This window comes from Tamandua tetradactyla, chromosome 6 (assembly GCF_023851605.1).
Source record: "Tamandua tetradactyla isolate mTamTet1 chromosome 6, mTamTet1.pri, whole genome shotgun sequence".
Taxonomy (NCBI): Eukaryota; Metazoa; Chordata; class Mammalia; order Pilosa; family Myrmecophagidae; genus Tamandua; species Tamandua tetradactyla.
In genome coordinates this window covers 25,248,157-25,265,948 of record NC_135332.1, presented here as the reverse complement: position 1 = coordinate 25,265,948, position 17,792 = coordinate 25,248,157, and the positions used below count along the sequence as shown (strand labels likewise).

General features: G+C 43.9%; 1 protein-coding gene and 1 long non-coding RNA gene across 7 annotated transcripts in view; one reads left to right on the top strand and one right to left on the bottom strand.

Moving 5' to 3' along the window:
• Positions 1-17,150, top strand: part of ODAD4 (outer dynein arm docking complex subunit 4) — a 41,964-nt gene extending 24,814 nt beyond the window's left edge. For 5 of the 6 annotated variants that reach the window (XM_077164399.1, XM_077164396.1, XM_077164397.1 and 2 more), the window contains 5 exons: positions 391-477; positions 2,389-2,585; positions 10,444-10,544; positions 13,863-13,947; positions 16,397-17,150. In XM_077164399.1, the coding sequence (XP_077020514.1) occupies positions 391-477; positions 2,389-2,585; positions 10,444-10,544; positions 13,863-13,947; positions 16,397-16,971 (1,045 nt within the window). In that variant the 3' untranslated portion in view covers positions 16,972-17,150. Of the gene's footprint in view, positions 1-390; positions 478-2,388; positions 2,586-10,443; positions 10,545-13,862; positions 13,948-16,396 lie in introns of those variants that run through there. The other variant, XR_013177522.1, reaches the window with a different exon arrangement.
• Positions 7,799-14,127, bottom strand: LOC143687423 (uncharacterized). Its single transcript, XR_013177523.1, has 3 exons — positions 13,652-14,127; positions 12,447-12,582; positions 7,799-12,064 (listed from the first exon to the last, which is right to left on the bottom strand). It is a non-coding gene; the product is annotated as an uncharacterized LOC143687423 (long non-coding RNA).
• Positions 17,151-17,792: the final 642 nt, after the last annotated feature.

The following is a 17,792-nucleotide window of genomic DNA, read 5'->3' as shown; positions in this document are numbered from 1 at the left end:
GCAGTGTCTCCTGGTCTTTCCCTTCTCTTCCAGGTTCCATTGTGTTCAGCTTCTGGCTGCTCCCTCTGTGGCTTTTTTTCTCTCTGTATGAATTTCATTCTACTCTAAAGGACTCCAGTAATAGGATTAAGACCCATCCTGATTTGAGGTGGGCCACAACTTAACTGAAGTACCTTATCAAAAGGTCCTACATACAATGGGTTCACACCCACAGGAAAGGAGTAGATTTAAAAACATGTTTTTCTGGGGTAAATGCAGCTCCAAACCACCACAGTCAATTGGTTCTTGAGTCCCTGCAGACCAGGGCTCCTGTCTTTACTTCCTTTCTATTTCCACAGTGCCTAGAAAGCCAGTGTCCAGTGAATAATTTGGTTTGCTTCTTCCCCACAGTGACCTCCCTGATGCCAAATCTCGAGCCCTTGACAACATTGGCAGGGTTTTTGCCAGAGTTGGGAAATTCCAACAAGCCATTGACACGTGAGTGACCAAGGACTGTCTCCCTCCTCACCCAGGGCAAGGATTCCCCTCCCTGAAGCTAGGCTCAGCCCAGGCCCGGAATGCCAGGCAAAGAGGCATCTGAAGATCTAGGAATGGCTCCTGGCTTTGCCAGGCAACCATGGGCAAGTCACTTTTTAATCCAATAAATTAATTATTGGAATAGAATTAGCATTTTCCCCTGGAGTACTTGTTAAATATATGAATTACTGGGCCTCTCTCTAGACATTTTGTTTCAACAGGTCTAGATTGAAGCTCAGGAGTGTTTTTTGTTATTGTTGTTTTTTTTTCTTTTTAAAAAAATATTTTTATTGAGATATCTTCACACACCATACAGTCCGTCCAAAGTGTACAATCAGTGTCTCATGCTATCATCACACAGTTGTGTATTCATCACCATGATCATTTTTAGAACATTTGCCATCACTCCAGAAAAAGAAATAAAAAGGAAAAAAACATGCATCCCATACCCCTTACTACTTCCTCTTATTATTAACCACGAGTATTGCAATCAACCCGATTTATTTTTATACCTCCCCCATTATTTATTAATTTTTTTACTCAACTGTCCATACCTGCTCAGAAATCTTTTTAACAAGCACTTCAGGAGATTCTTACCTTTGGGCAGGTTCAGGAACTGGCAGGCCACCCGACCTCTGAGCCCACTTCAGAGGCTATTCTATGACTCTGTGTGGGCACACAGGGGCACTCGGACATACAATGTCTGTGCTCTCCAAATTGCCCAGATGCTAGACTTTGATGTCCAGCCCTGGGGCCGGTTAACTCTGAGACAGACCTGGGCTCAGCCCCAGGGAGGGACCTGACCTGCAGCCCAGGCAGCTCTGGGAGAGCCAGTTCCTTGGCCAACTCCGTTGGCTCTGTATGTTCAGTGCAGAGAGAAGTTGTTCTCCCAGCCCCTGTCACTTGATTAAAGTAATTTCCTGAATGGCCCCTGGTGCCTGTATGCTGAATGACAGAGGCATATGAGCTAGATCTTAGCATCTTTTTATAATAGAATGCTTTTATAATATATGCTTATTGTTAGAATATTAATTTGGAAAATGCAGAAAAGTAGAAGAAAAGATTATTCATAGGCCTACAACCCAATGACAAGTACTTATCCTAATCCTAATTTCACTTTTATTGACATTATCTTCATTCCAGTGTTTTCTCTGGGTTGATTTTCTCATATGTATGTGTGTATCTTATATATATACAGTTTTGCACTCAAGCTTTTTCACTGAACTTTATTCTTAAGCATTGTTTCATGTTATTTCGAAGGCTATTTTGTAAAAATAAAATCTTCAACTATTGTATCACATTTGATCCCAGAGATGCACCAGAATATTTTTGGATAGGCGGAAACAAATCAAGTATCCATCGATAGATAAAAGGATAAAGAAAATGTATGCATCCATGTAATGGGGTATTATTCAGCTATAAAAAGGAATGAAGTTTTTCAACATGTTACAACATGGATGAACCTTGAAAAGATTCAAAAAGGACAAATATTGTATGATTCCACTTATATGAAATATCTAGAATAGGCAAATTTATAAAGACAGAAAGTAGTTGGAGGCTACCAGGGGCTGCACGGTAGGGGGAATAGAGATTTATTGTTTAATGGGTACAGTTTTTCTGTTCTGAGTGATGAAAAGTTTTGGTAATGGATGAGGGTAATGGTGGCACAGCAATTGTATCTGTAGTTAATGCCACTGAATGAATGGCAAATTTTATGTTATGTGTGTTACTACAATAATATTTTTAAAAATCTTTGATAGTCTTCAACATATCTTAATGATTATGAATTCTTCCCTTGCATCTAAAATAGCTGGTAGTTGGCAAACTAATGTTTGAGTGGAAGAAGTTGACCCTGGTCCTTCATGTCCCCAGGTGGGAGGAAAAGATCCCGCTGGCAAAAACCACCCTGGAGAAGACCTGGCTGTTCCATGAGATTGGCCGCTGCTACCTAGAGCTGGACCAGGCCTGGCAGGCCCAGACCTACGGCGAGAAGTCTCAGCAGTGTGCCGAAGAGGAGGGAGACATCGAATGGCAGCTAAATGCCAGTGTCTTGGTGGCACAGGCACAAGGTATGGGTCAGAGAAGACCACCCTATCTCCCCCAGCCCTCAGGCTCAGACTGCTAAACTCTTTACCATCGGCCTCTTCATCCCTTGCTTCCTGCCAGCTGCCACCCCAGGCCTGGGACCCCTGTGGGCTGAGGTTACCATCCCAGGGTGTTCCTATCAGGACTCATTCAGAGAGTGGGGATAAATCACTCCATTTCGATGAGCACACATTAAGTGCCTACTTTCAGCAAAGCAGGTTAGGCCTCAGGCACTCTGAGAGAAGTTCTGCCCTTGACATCTTGAAAGTTCAGCTATAGACAAACAGTCTGGCCGTCCTTGTCATAGCAGGGCCTATATAGTGAGCCGCTTCCTCTTCCCTTGATCCTTTCCATACAAGCATTCTCGCACTCGATCATTATGCAAGTCAATGACATCGGTCTTATTATCCTCCTCTTATAGATGGGGAAACCGAGGCACTGAGCGATTCGGCCCATTGCCCTAGGGGATTGTTGGAGTGACAGAAATGTTCTAAAAATGAATTGTATTGAAAATTGCACAGCTCTCTATATAAATTTACTAAAAATCATTGAACTGTACCCTTACAAAGGGTGGATTTTATAACATGTACATTATATCTCAATAAAGGTATTCAAAAAAATAACCAGCCAGCATTAGGGGGTAGGGAGGTAGACATGAAACAAGATTGATAATATATTGATAATTGTTGAAGCTGTGATGTTTAATGGGGGTTCATTATACTATTTCTACTGCTTTGTTTGTGTTTGAAGTTTCTCATAATACCAAGTGAAAAATGGAATTGCCTCAGGTCACATGGCTAGTAAGAGATGGAGCCGGGACTAGAACCTGGTTCTGTTTGATGCCAGAGCACAGCCTCATAATCACTGTGCCCCACCTACCCCTCCCCCAGATACTCCGCTCACCCCTGGTGAGGGCGAGATGTGACAGGGGTCGAATCCAGGGTAGAAGCATTCACTCGGCCATTTATTCACTTCACAGATACTTAGTCGGTATTTTCTAGGTCCTAGGTTTGCATATAGTAGTGAGCAAAAATGATAAATCTTTCCTCACTGCTATCTGAAGAAGTAACTTTCTTTAACTTTTTATTTTGAAATACTTTCAAATTTATAAGATGTTTGCGAAAATAACACAAAACTTATACAGGGACCACCCAGATACCCAGATCCACCAACTTTTAACATTCTACCACTTTTGCCATATCATTCCATCCATCCATTCATCCATTCATCTGTTTATCTATTTTCTAAATATTTGAGGATAGGTTGTATACATCATGCTCCTTGAACACTTAATACATTTCCTAAGATAAGGATACTCACGTAACCACCTTAAGTATAGTTGTCAAGTTCAAGAAATTTAACATTGATATAAAGCACACAGCCCAAGTTCTAATTTTTCATATGTTTCAATAATGTTCTTTTAGGCCTTTTCTCCTCCATTATTAGATCCAGTTACAGGATCAGATATTATATTTAAATGTCATTGTCTCTTTAGTCATTCTTTTTTTTTTATAATTGTGGAAACATATATACACAATAAACTTTCCCAACTCAACCCCTCCCAAGCACAACGTTCAGTGGGATTAATCCCATTCACCATGTAGTGCAGCCCTCTCCACCACCCATTTCTAGAACTTCCCCATCACCCCAAACAGAAACCCTATATCCATTATGCATTAACTTACCATACCTCCTTTGCTCTGTCCATCAGAGCCTGGACATCAGAGACTTTCTGTCTCTATGAATTTTGTGTTTTGCAGCTATTTCATGTAAGTGAAATCATACAGTACCAGTCCCTTTGTGTCTGCCTTACTTTATTCCACATGATGTCTTTTTATTTTGGTAGTTTGAAGCTTTATGGATCCCAGAAAAGTATATTCTTCTTTTAATTTTAATTTTTTAAATTAATTTTTAAATTATTTTTAAACATAACATTCTTACCATATGATCATTCCATTCTACATATATAATCAGTAATTCACAATATCATAACATAGTTGTATATTCATCATCATGATCATTTCTTAGAACATTTGCATTAATTCAGAAAAAGAAATAAAAAGAAAACAGAAAAAAATTCATACATACCATACCCCTTAACCCTCCCTTTCATTGGTCACTAGCATTGCAATCTACTAAATTTATTTTAACATTTGTTCCCCCTATTATTTATTTATTTTTAATCCATATGTTTTACTCATCTGTTGAAAAGGTAGATAAAAGGAGCATCAGACACAAGGTTTTCACAATCACACAGTCACATTGCAAAAGCTATATCATTATACAATCATCTTCAAGAAGCATGGCTACTGGAACACAGCTCTACATTTTCAGGCATTTCCCTCCAGCCTCTCCATTACACCTTAACTAAAAAGGTGATATCTATTTAATGTGTAAGAATAACCTCCAGGATAACCTCTTGACTCTGTTTGGAATCTCTCAGCCATTGACACTTTATTTTATCTCATTTTGCTCTTCCCCCTTTTGGTCAAGAAGGTTTTCTGAATCCCTTGATGCTGAGTCCCAGCTCATTCTAGGATTTCTGTCCCACATTGCCAGGAAGGTCCACACCCCTGGGAGTCATGTCCCACATAGAGAGGGAGAGGGCGGTGAGTTTGCTTGTCGTGTTGGCTGAGACAGAGAGGCCACATCAGAGTAACAAAAGAGGTTCTCTTGGGGGTGACTCTTAGGCCTAATTTTAAGTAGGCTCAGCCTGTCCTTTGCAGGGTTAAATTTCATATGAACAAACCCCAAGATTGCGGGCTCAGCCTATTGCTTTGGTTGTCCCCACTGCTTGTGAGAATATCAAGAATCTTCCACTTGGGGAAGTTGAATTTTCCCCCTTTCTCACCATTCCCCCAAGGGGACTTTGCAAATACTTTTTTATTCATTGTTCAAATCACTCTGGGATTATCGGGGCATCACTCTGGACAAACCCACAAAACCTCATGCCCTACTCAAGGTTCCATGTACTTATGGTGTTCAATTAAGCTGTCCACATAAGTTATATTAGGAAATGCACTAGTCAAAATGTAAATTTTGTACCAAATAAACATTTTTTGCTTTATTCTCACACATAAGTAAAAATTTGAAAATATTAGTTACCATCTATTTTCAACACCTTGCAGTATTGACATTCCTTTGTTCTTCCTCATGCAAAAATATTTTTTCCAGAATTTACAAAGAGATTGTTCAACTCAACAACAAAAAGACAGCCAACCCAATTACAAAATGGTAAAAAGACTTGAACAGACACCTCTCAGAAGAGGAACTACAAATGGCCAAAAGGCACATGAAGAGATGCTCAATGTCCCTGGCCATTAGAGAAATGCAAATCAAAACCACAATGAGATATCATCTCACATACACCAGAATGGCCATTATCAACAAAACAGAAAATGACAAGTGCTGGAGAGGATGTGGAGAAAGAGGCACACTTATCCACTGTTGGTGGGAATGTCAAATGGTGCAACCACTGTGGAAGGCAGTTTGGCAGTTCCTCAAAAAGCTGAATATAGAATTGCCATACGACCCAGCAATACCATTGCTAGGTATCTACTCAAAGGACTTAAGGGCAAAGACACAAGCGGACATTTGCACACCAATGTTTATAGCAGCATTATTTACAATTGCAAAGAGATGGAAACAGCCAAAATGTCCATCAACAGACGAGTGGCTAAACAAACTGTGGTATATACATACGATGGAATATTATGCAGCTTTAAGACAGAATAAACTTATTAAGCATGTAATAACATGGATGGACCTAGAGAACATTATACTGAGTGAGACTAGCCAAAAACTAAAGGACAAATACTGTATGGTCCCACTGATGTGAACCGACATTAGAGAATAAACTTGGAATATGTCATTGGTAACAGAGACCATCAGGAGTTAGAAATAGGGTAAGATAATGGGTAATCGGAGCTGAAGGGATACAGACTGTGCAACAGGACTGGATACAAATCTCAAAAATGGACAGCATAATACTACCTAATTGTAATGTAATTATGTTAAAACACTGAATGAAGCTGCATCTGAGCTATAGTTTTTTTTGTTTTTTTATATATTTTTTGTATTTTTTATTTTTATTTTTTCTCTATATTATCATTTTATTTCTTTCTCTGTTGTCTTGCTATTTCTTTTTCTAAATCGATGCAAATGTACTAAGAAATGATGATCATACATCTATGTGATGATATTAAGAATTACTGATTGCATATGTAGAATGGAAAAAAATAAATAAAATAAATATATTTTTAAATTTGCACCTTTAGTCACTATCATTATACACTCTAGGCATTCCTAGATTATATCATCTCAGTCTTTATCATATATCTTTCCTTCTGATGTCATTTGTGCCCCCAGGCCTCCTCCCTCTGTCATTCTCACATTCAGCTTCATTCAGTGTTCTAACATTATTGTATTACAGTTAGGTAGTATTGTGCTATCCATTTCTGAATTTTTGTAATCAGTCCTGTTGCACAATCTGTATCCCTTCAGTTCCAGTTACCCAATATCTACCCTATTTCTGTCTCCTGTTTGTCTCTGTTCTTAACTGAAATTCTCCAAGTTCATTCATTAATGTTAGATCATATCAGTGAAACCATATAGTATCTGTCCTTTTGTTTCTAGTTAATTTCACTCAGCATAATGTCCTTAAGGTCCATCCATGTTGTTACATACTTCATAACTTTATTCTGTCTTACAGTTGCATAATATTTCATAGTATGTATATACCACAGCTTGCTTAGCCACTCATCTGTTGATGGATATTTTGGCTGTTTCCATCTCTTTGCAATTGTAAATAAAGCTGCTGTAAACATTGGTGTGCAAATGTCCATTTGTGTTCTTGCCCTTATGTCCTCTGAGTAGAAACCTAGCAATGGTATTGCCGGGTCATATGGCAATTCTATACTTAGCTTCCTGAGGAACTGCCACACTGCCTTCCACAGCGGTTGTACCATTTGACATTCCCACCAACAGTGGATGTGTGCCTCTTTCTCCACATCCTCTCCAGCACTTGTTGTTTTTTGTTTTATTGATTATGGCCATTCTGGTGGGTGTGAGATGATATCTCTTTGTGGTTTTGATTTGCATTTCCCTACTAGCCAGGGAAGTTGAGCATCTTTTCATGTGCCTTTTGGCCATTTGTATTTCCTCTTCTGAGAAGTGTCTGTTCAAGTCTTTTGCCCATTTTGTAATTGGGTTGTCTGTCTCTTTGTTGTTGAGTTGAACAACCTCTTTATATATTCTGGATACTAGACCCTTTATCTAATATATCGTTTCCAAACATTATCTCCCATTGTGTAGGCTGTCTTTTTACTTTCTTGACGAAATTCTTTGATGCACAGAAGTGTTTAATTTTGAGGAGTTCCCATTTATTTCTTTCCTTCTTCAATGCTTGTGTTTTGGGTGTAAGATCTAGGAAACCGCCTCCTATTATAAGATTTATAAAATATTTCCCTACATTTTCTTCTAATAGTTTTATGGTCTTAGTTCTGTTGTTTAGGTCTTTGATCCATTTTGAGTTCATTTTTGTATAGGGTGTGAGGTATGGATCCTCTTTCATTCTTTTGCATGTGGATATCCAGTTCTCTAGGTACTATTTATTGACGAGACTGTTCTGTCCCAGGTGAGTTGGCTTAATTGCCTTATCAAAATCAATTGTCCATAGATAAGAGGGTTTATATCTGAACACTCTATTAGATTCCATTGGTCAGTATATCTATCTGTAGTATATCAGTACTAGCCAATACCATGCTGTTTTGAGCACTGTAGCTTCATAATATGACTAAAAGGCAGGTAGCGTGAGGCCTGCAACTTCATTTTTCTTTCTCAGGATCCACATGATGTCTTGAAGGTTCATGCATCTAATACCATGTATCAGAACATAGTTCTTTTTTAAGACTGAGTAATATTCCATTATATGTAAATTCCACGTTTTGTTTATTCTTTCATTTGCTGATGGAGATGGACTAAGGAAGTAATTTTTAAGGAGAAATTTTCCTACCAGCTGTTCCAAGAGCTGAGGGCAGAGCTTTCCAGGCTAAGGAACAGCATTTAGGAATGTAGGAATCTGGCTTATTACAGAAGCTGAAGGAGGCCTGTGTTAGCTGGAGCTCTTCAGAGCCAGGGATGGGGTAGAAGGAGGGGGTTGAGGTGGGGCCAGATCCATGGGACCTTGTGGGCCAAGTTACAAATTGTAGATTTTTTCCTAAAAACATAGAGAGAACACCGAAAGGTTGAAGATTGTGGAAGAAATAACCACTATGGCTTTTCCTACAACTCTTTTCTGTTCTTAGGCAGGCTTCTTTCGTGCTGTTCAGGAGAGTATGTTTACTGCTCAGGGTTGAAGACCTGAGTTCAGTTTTGGACTTATTAGGTCCTAAAGGCCCCTGCAGAACCAGGTCATTCACAGTCGGCCCCGGATTCTACACTGTGGGGTTGACTAACTCAAATGCAGCAGCCAGGGAGCCACAGGCCTGTAGCATCAGTGGGGAGAGCTTGGGCTCCTAGGGCCAGAGCACCTGGCTCAGGGACCTCAGGCAAGTAGCTATTCTGTGCCTCAGTTTCGTCATCTGTAAACCAAGATAAACATTGTGCCTACAACAGGGTTGCTGTGAGAAAAAAGTTAGAACTCAAGTGCTTAAGCACTTAGAACAGAATCTGGGATCTAGGATCACTCATTAAAAATTAACATCTTTCCACCTGTCACCACATCAACTTCCTGGACATGTCTCCAACGGCAATGAGAAACAATTGCGGTCCTTGGAAAAGCATATATATGGCCCTAAAATATACTGGTATACATGTGTGGATCTGTGCATGCACAGAGTAGGGAAATGAAGCTAAGAGCAGCCTCCTGAACCAAGGTAACCTCAGGTCACATAGTCAATTAAAAACTAAAAAAAACAGTCCATAACGTTTTACTTCCTTGAATAAGTGTCATGGCTTCTTTACAGATGATCAGTGTCAGTCCCCTTTATGTCTAAATAAATACTGTGATTCTCCTTCTTTTCAAATGTCTATTTGCAAAAAAAAAATGTATATTTAACTTTATTATAACTCCACATATTTTCAAAATATACATTTGAATCAAACTCTTTTCAAATGTAGTAGTCTTTTCAAGTCTTACTTATGAACATGAGGCCCTCCATTCCCCATGGATCCCAAAGCCATTCTTGGGAAATGGGTGGATTTGGAGCATACTGTTAAAAAAGAAAGCTGTGCTGAGTGAAGAAACTGGATGTGGGAGCACTTTTCTCCTTATATCCTGAAACTAAATCCTTTAGAAGGCCAAAAATTGATCAATCAACCATTCCAGTCCCAGCTCGACCACTAATTAGCTGGGCAAGCTGGTGAGCGACCTCCTCTTTGGGTTCAGACTGCACCAGTGAGGGAGCCCGACTCCAGCTGATGTTCCAGCCCCTGGCCCGTGGGCCACATCCAGCCCACTGATGTGGGCTGCATAGTGCTTCTGAAAATTTTGAACAAATGTTTTAAAGATAGGGATTTGCTCCTCTTGAACAACCTGAAGGTGGCACAGTGCTGCTGGAGATGGGGCTATCTCCCCACCCGCCTGGCACAGCTGAGCACAGGTCCCTACCTAGACCCCTTCCCTCACAGATTGAAATCCAAGGCTCAGGTTCAGATTCGCAGTGGTGAGATGGAAAGGGCAGTGGCTGAGCAACTCAGGAATGGTGCATGAGGCTTGGGGCTGACCGGGGGTGGGGCACAGACCGGGCCTCTGAAGTGTGTATCCCTGGCACACGCAGGGCAGCTGTGTCATGCCACACTCAGTGTCACCGTCCACATGTGCCTTCTCCCCTTGCTGTCTAGTGAAGCTGAGAGACTTCGAGTCCGCTGTGAGCAACTTTGAGAAGGCCCTGGAGAGAGCGAAGCTTGTCCATAACAGTGAAGCACAGCAGGCCATCATCAGCGTGAGTCTCTTCCCTTTTCCACCCGAATGGGCCTCGGGAGTGGGGCATGGGGGGTGGGCAGTCAGCTGTGAGCACCCCCAGCCTTCTCAGTCTGGCCATTCTGTCAGTCACCTATAGCAGGACACCCTTCTAGTAGGACAGTGGCTTTCAAATGTCTGCCTCTGCCATCAGCCATAACTGCTACTCTATAAAGTGACCGGCACACATATTTTAATGTAATGCAAATAAAAGTTTTACAAAACAACACTTTTACTATGTACTAAGCACACTGATGTTTTCTATTGTGTTCTAATGTATTTTTCATTTTCTTTTTTTGACTTTTAAAAAGGGGAATTTAATAAATTGCAAGTTAACAGTTTTTAGGCCTTGGAAATGTCCCAATTAAAGCAAGTCTATTGAAATGTCCAATCTAAGGCATCCAGGGAAAAATACCTTGATTCAAGAAGGCTGATGAAGTTCAGGGTTTCTCTCAAGTGGAAAGGCATATGGCAAACACAGTCAGGCTTCTCTTTTGGCTGGAAGGGCATGTGGAGAACATGACATCACCTGCTAGCTTCCTCTCCAGCTCCACAGGAGGCGTTTTCCTTCTCCATCTCCAAAAGTCACCGGCTGGTGGGCTGTTGCTTCGTGGCTCTGCAGCGTTCTCTGTTGTGGCTTTCTTGTGGCTCTGTCATTCCTCTCTGCTCTCTCTGAATCTCAAGCTTTCTCCAAAATGTTTCCTCTTTTATAGGATTCCAGTAAAGTAAACAAGACCCACCTAGAATGGTGGGTTTTAATGCTGGTTGGGGCCTTCTAAATTGATTTTATTGCAGTTGAAAAATACTCCACCGGGGGCCACCAAGAAAAATAGTCTGATTTCCTCATTCTCTTGCTTGGCTCCCAGTGTCTCTAGGATAACTTTCTCAACTTTTTCCTGCCTAGGCCAGGAAGGAAACTGGTATGCAATCTCTCTCCTGTGAACCTCTCCAGCCTTCCAGATGGCCAGTCCCAACCCCCACCACCTCGTTCCAGCTCCAGCCAAAGTTTCTCTTCGTCCCGGAGGAACTGGCTTTCTTAGGCTTCTGGACCTTAGTATATGCTATTATCCCTGCCTGGAATGTTCTTAGAAACTTCCCCTCCCACTTCCTTCATTGGACTAACTCCCACTCAACCTCTAGGTTTCCCTTAATTGCTCCCAAGGGACCCCAGTAGGTGGCAGTCTGTCCTCTGCTTCCAAGTGCCGCAGGCGCTTAGGCCTAACCCCTGGCATCCTTTTCCTCTGTGGAGGGGAGCCGGCCCGTGGTCCCAGGAACAGCGCTCACCTTCACTGAATTCTAGCCATCTTGCTCTGAGTTCCACATATGTGTCCTCTCCCATTTAAGCCTCTTCCACGTGATCGCCTTGCAAATATTTGGAGAGAGATAACAGGACAATTCAACTCTGTAAATATTTACTGAGCACAGATCCGCCCTGTGCTGTCCAGCCCAAAGGTGATGCGACTGTGGCTCTGTCCTTTGGGAACCTTGGTGTCAGGAGGAAGGCTAGGACAAAAGCACAACCCTTGTTCATGACCAGAGAGAAAAAGGAACTAAGGGGGTTCAAAGACGGAGTGAGAGGGCTGGAGGTGGGGCTGGAGGCTTTCCCATTCAGATGGATTTGAATCCACCTTGAAGGCTGGGCAGGGTTTTGAAGGGTTGAGAGGCAGAGTGAAGGGACCTATCATGCCAAAACACCCTCCGACCCTCAGTGACTTCATGGGACCTGGTCCCCTGACCCTTCGCATGCAGGAAGGCTCCCAGGGAACAAGTGTCCTGGGCCCAGTGGTCATGCAGGAAACATTCATGGGGCGCCTCCTGGCGCTCTACCCTGGGCTGTCTGCTGGGGCTGCTGTGCAGAAGGCTCACCTGCACTTGCCATGCTCACCTGGTGTAGTAGTTAGAGTCAGTTGTCAACTTGACCAGATGAAGGTGCCTAGATCGATTGCTGTGGACATGAGCCAATGGCATGTGAACCTCATCTGTCGTTGATTACATCTGCAGTTGGCTAGGAGGCGTGCCTGCTGTAATGAATGATGTTTGATTTAATTGGCTGGTGCTTAATTGAGAGACTCAACATAGCACACCCCAAGCAGCTCAGCATACCTCATCTCAGCACTCACAGCTCAGCCCAGACCTTGGGAGATGCAGAAAGGAATCACCCCGGGGAAAGCTGTTGGAACCCAGAGGCCTGGAGAGAAGGCCAACAGAGATCACCCTGTTGCCTTCCCACATAAGAAAGAACCTCAGTTGAAAGTTAGCTGCCTTTCCTCTGAAGAAGTAATGAAATAAATCCCCTTTTATTAAAAGCCAATCTGTCGCCTCAGCAGGAAATAAATCTACCCGAGAAACCTAGTTTTCAGTAAAATTTTCAATGAATAAAAACCTAGTAAGTCATTCTTTCATTATAAAATGCATGCAGGAAAAATGATTCCTGGTGACAATATTTCTTGACGGTCATATTCATAATTTTGATCAAATGATTCCCTCTGCTTAACTGAGTTAATTTCAGAAAAAAATGCTTTTTTGATTTAAAAATCTACCAGAAATCCATGAAACTGTGCAACACAAACAGTGAACCCTAAATTGAACCAGGGACTATTGTTAAGTTCAATTGCAGAAATGTCCTTTCATCAGTTGTGACAAATGTATTCCACCGATATAGGGTGTTAATAACAGGGTGGTCTATGGAAATCCTCAATTTATGCATGAATGTTTTGTAAACCCACAACTTCCCTAATTAAACAAATCATCAATGTTGGTATGATGTGGATAAAATATTTCCTAATAAACTGTGAGTTAAAAGGTGAAAAAAAAAAAAAAAGCCAATCTGTCTCTGGTGTGTTGCATTCTGGCAGGTAGCAAACCAGAACGCCTGGGAAGCCCCTCCTGAAGGCAGCTCCATACATATTTCTCCTCTGTGTATTTCTGAATCCTCTCCTCTGCTGCCTTCCTCAGTGGTTAAGGGCTTGAATTGCCTTGCATTGGCAGGAACCAAGACACATGCAGCTTTCGGGAAAAAGGTAGACATTAGCAGGCAGATACAAGCCCCAGACACATGCCAAAGCTGAAGAGAGATGAATCTTGACTTACCTGCAGTTATATATCACTGCAGTTAGTGTGGATAATTCCAAGCCGATAAACAGAAATTAACTTCGGGGCAGGAGTCTTCAGAAGAGCCAAAAGGAAACCGGGGGTGGGCGGGTTAAGCCTTCTGTGAGTGGAGTGTGGAGTGGGGAAAGGAAAAGGCCCAAGTGCCACTGTGGGGTCAGGAGAGTTCAGCAGCTCCCTCTGCCCTCTGCAGGCCTTGGACGATGCCAACAAAGGTGTCATTGAAGAACTGAAGAAAACAAACTACAGGGAGAATCTTAAAGATAAGCAAGAGAAAGGTGAGTTCTTGGAACCCTGGAGAAGGCAACTTCCCCTGCTTTCCCTTCTGTCGTTCCTAGCTGTGTGTGGCGGCGCCTCAGCTCAGCTCTGCCCGCTGGGCTCCCAGAACTCAGGGCTGCCAGCTGCCCCAACCTTTCTGGTCAGCTCTGCTTGTTCCCTGGGGCAGGACAGGAGTGGAATTTGAACCCAGGCTGTCTGACTAGAGAGGCCACGTGTTTATTGCTTCTCTTAATTCATCAAATATTTGTTGAGCACTTGGCATGTGCCAGGAAGGAGACAGAGGCCATCGGAAAGGCAGACAGCGAGAATTGTGGCTCCCATGAACCCGCACTCTTCAGAGCGGCTGTGCAGGTGGCAGTGCCTCACAGGGAGAGCACAGACGAGGAGGCGCGACAGGGAAGGCTTCAGAGAGGAAGAACCTTTTGACTCGGGCCAGGAGTTTCCAGACTTCAACCTTAGGGGCCTCATCTCTGCCGGGTGCTGGGTTAAGCACCAGATGGGAATGATCTTCACCCAGTCCTCACCACCCTAGGAGGTGGGTTCTGACCTGGGGGGAAATGGAGGCTGAGCGAGGTCGTAACCTGCGGGGGGATGGTGGTGGTGGTGGTTCACACACCCAGGAAGGGGTGGAGCTGGGCTGGGTGCAGCTGTCCCACCTGGAGCCCGCGCTCTGCGTCGCTAGGTGGCGCCCGTCTCCAGACAGCAGTGGCACCTCTGCTTGATCCGACGAGTCACCTTCTATCTCACAGGGCCTCCAGGGAGTAGAGACCCTTGACCCCCTGCCTCCAGGCTCTCTCTGGGCCCACCGTGCCCAGGGCAGTTCCTTGTCAGTTTGGCCCTCAGGGCGCCCCCCGGCCGGCAGGGAAGAGCCCTAGAGGAGCACGGGGCCACGAGAACGGCCGCTGCTCCTCATGCGGTGCTTCCTGGGCACCAGGCTCTCTTCTAAGGGCTTCTTGTGGATCGCCTCATCTGGTCTTCCCAGAAACACTATGAAATAAGCAATTATTAATAGTTTGATTTACAGATGAGGACACGGAAGCAGAGAGAAATTGAAAGCTCCGCAGTGGGTTCCGGTCTCGGGCCGACTTACTCCAGGACCTGTCTTTTCCCTCAGCGCCATACTGTTTCAGGGAGGTCACAGCCTCCTGCCTGCCCGCCCCACGGTGCCCTCACTTATGGCAGTGAAGGGGAGCCAGGGCAGTGGGAGTGGGGCCTTCCTGACCCTGGAAGGACAGCCCAGCGGGGGCACCTGGCCCTCATTTAGTGCAATGCTCGGCGGCAGCCCACCCCCAGGCTCCAAGGCTGGAGTGCTCTTTGGTTCAGGCACAGTGGCAGGGGTCTGGGGTGGGGTTCTGGACATCTGTCAGCCCAGATGACAGCCGTTTCTGTAACACTGTGGACGGGCTGCATCCCCTACGGGGGCCTCTGCCCCCCCCCCCCCCCCCCCCCGCCATGCCCCAGGCCCTTGGAGCTGCCCTAAGAAGCCACAGGAGCAACTGAAGTGAAGAAAGACAGCAGGAACTCGGTAGATGTGCCAAGCAGCCTCCCTTTCCTCTGCAGGCTACGTGCTCCCTTCCCTCTGCAGGCCAAGTGCTGCCAGCTGCTGGGCACTTCCCTCTGAGAGCAGCAGGCGGCAGCATTACATGTTTTTACCTCGGAATGGCTGCCTTTTTTTCCTGCTGTGAGCCCCGAGAGCTACTGTAGGCTGACTTAGAGACCAGGGGCTTCCAGGAAGAGAATGTGGGGGAGCCTCAGGGGCAGATTGGTAGCTTTTCTCAGTAACTCCTAAAAGCAAGGAGCAGGGATCCCTTGGGTTGTAAAGTTACTCTCCATCTGAACTCCCTACTAGGAATTTGCTCATATTTCCACAGTAAACCTCTCAACAACTAATGAATGTGCTTCCTGGGACAAAGAGAAATGGCAGAGTGAGGATGCTGAAGAAAAGAACCCTCCTATCATTTCCCAGTACAGGCATATCTCGTTTTGTTGTGCTTTGCTTTATTATAGTGCACTGGAACCGAGCCCACAATATCTCAGGGGTATGGCTGTACTAATGTTATTTCTTGTGGGAGAAGAGAGTGTGTTTTGGGGGGTTGAACTGAACTGGGTTCAAATTCTGACTCTGCAATGGCATTTACTTGGAGTGTAATTCTATCAGCCTCAGCTACCTTGAGTGCAAAATGGAATCAGTGACACCATGCATGGCCATGTCATTTGGAAGTATACACTGCACCTCACATGATGCCTGGAACAGGGTTGACACTCGGCAGATGATGGTTCCCTTTCTCTCCTTTTTGGAAGGTGTGCTGTCAACCACCATTTCAAGGGCCTGTGAAAATAGCCTTTCTCAGGGCTTGTCTCTTAAGCAAAGGCCTCCATGGGTTGAGGTTCACATAGACGCAAAGATGGACAAATGTTTATCTTTGTTCCCTCCTTCTTGTTTTCCAGAAGAGACCATGGAATCGAATGATGAAACGTCACTGAACTCAAGGAAAGTTGAGGAGAGGGAAACGAGAAAAGGGAGAGACAGAGATGAAACTGAGAAGGTGATGAAGCAGTGGGAAAGAGAGCAGAGTGAGACCAAGAGAGACACAGAAGAATCCTTTTGGGAAGATTCAAAGAGCACTGTGGTTGGAAAGGACAAAAGCAGGCAGAGAACGGAAGCTGGCTCCTGGAGAAAAAAAGAATTTGGAGAACTGGGAATGAGAGGAAGAAGAGATTTAGAAGCCAACAGAAGACTGTCGGGAAAATCAAGCACAAGAGAGTCAGGAGAAACAGGCAGGAAACTACTAGAAGTGGGCAGAAGAAAATCCAGAGAAATTTACAGGAGGCCTTCAGGGGAACTAGGCGAGACACCCTCAGAAGAATTAAGCCGAAGAGATTCGGGAGGACTAGAGAAGAAAATTCCAGAAGTGGGCAGAAGAAAGTCGAAAGAACTGGGAGAAACAGAATTTGGAGAAATAGAAATGATAAAAACAGAAAGTGCTGAAGAAATGGAAAAAGATAAAAAGGCAGATGAATAAAGCCATCGTTAAGCGGCATGGGGACCAGGAAGCTGGAGTTCCCAGGGATCATGGGGATCTTATTAAATTGGATATTCAAATTGAGATTTATCTTGAATAGGAAAAACTGGAGGACTGGACCCCACTGATCATCTCTTTTTCTATTTTCCCTTTAAATATATCATTTTCATTCTTACAAACCTTGAGTTTATCATTTTGCCTCCTCGCCCCCACACTATCTGAGAAGAGCATCTGAAAAGGATTCAGTAATGCTGGCATGGGGTACCACTTTCCAGGCAGAACTCTGCCCTTCCCCTAACGAAGCAAGAAAGGTAGAGACCCCCAAATAAGACCTGATTGAGTGTGACCAAGGTGGCGTAGTAACATGGCCCTCTCCCCTAGACCCTGTCCTAGGACCTCATGGAAGAAATAAGAAAGGTGGTAACAAGAATGGGGTTCTGGAGGGATAAAAAACAGGTGAGTTTCAAGGAACCTGGGAAGTTTAATGACAGGAGGAAAGACAAGAGCCTGGGAATAGAGGTTTGTTTGTCTGGCCACTGGCTATTGGTTTGTTTTGCTGAGTGTAGGTCACTGGGGGGGGGGGGGGGTGCTGTCTAGAAGAAACCATGATGGGACAGTCTCAGCTATCACACAGTGAGGGAGGCTGACTTGTAAACTCCTAAACCTGGAAAACAGAATGAAATGGATGCTGGGACTGACAGATACTAGATTAAAAAAAAAAAAAGATAGGGAGCTTAGCCTGGTAGTAGGGGCAGCAGTTAGACTCTACCTCTGCCACCCTGGTGGTCAGACCAAGTAGATCAAGCTCTCGGAGCTTGTTT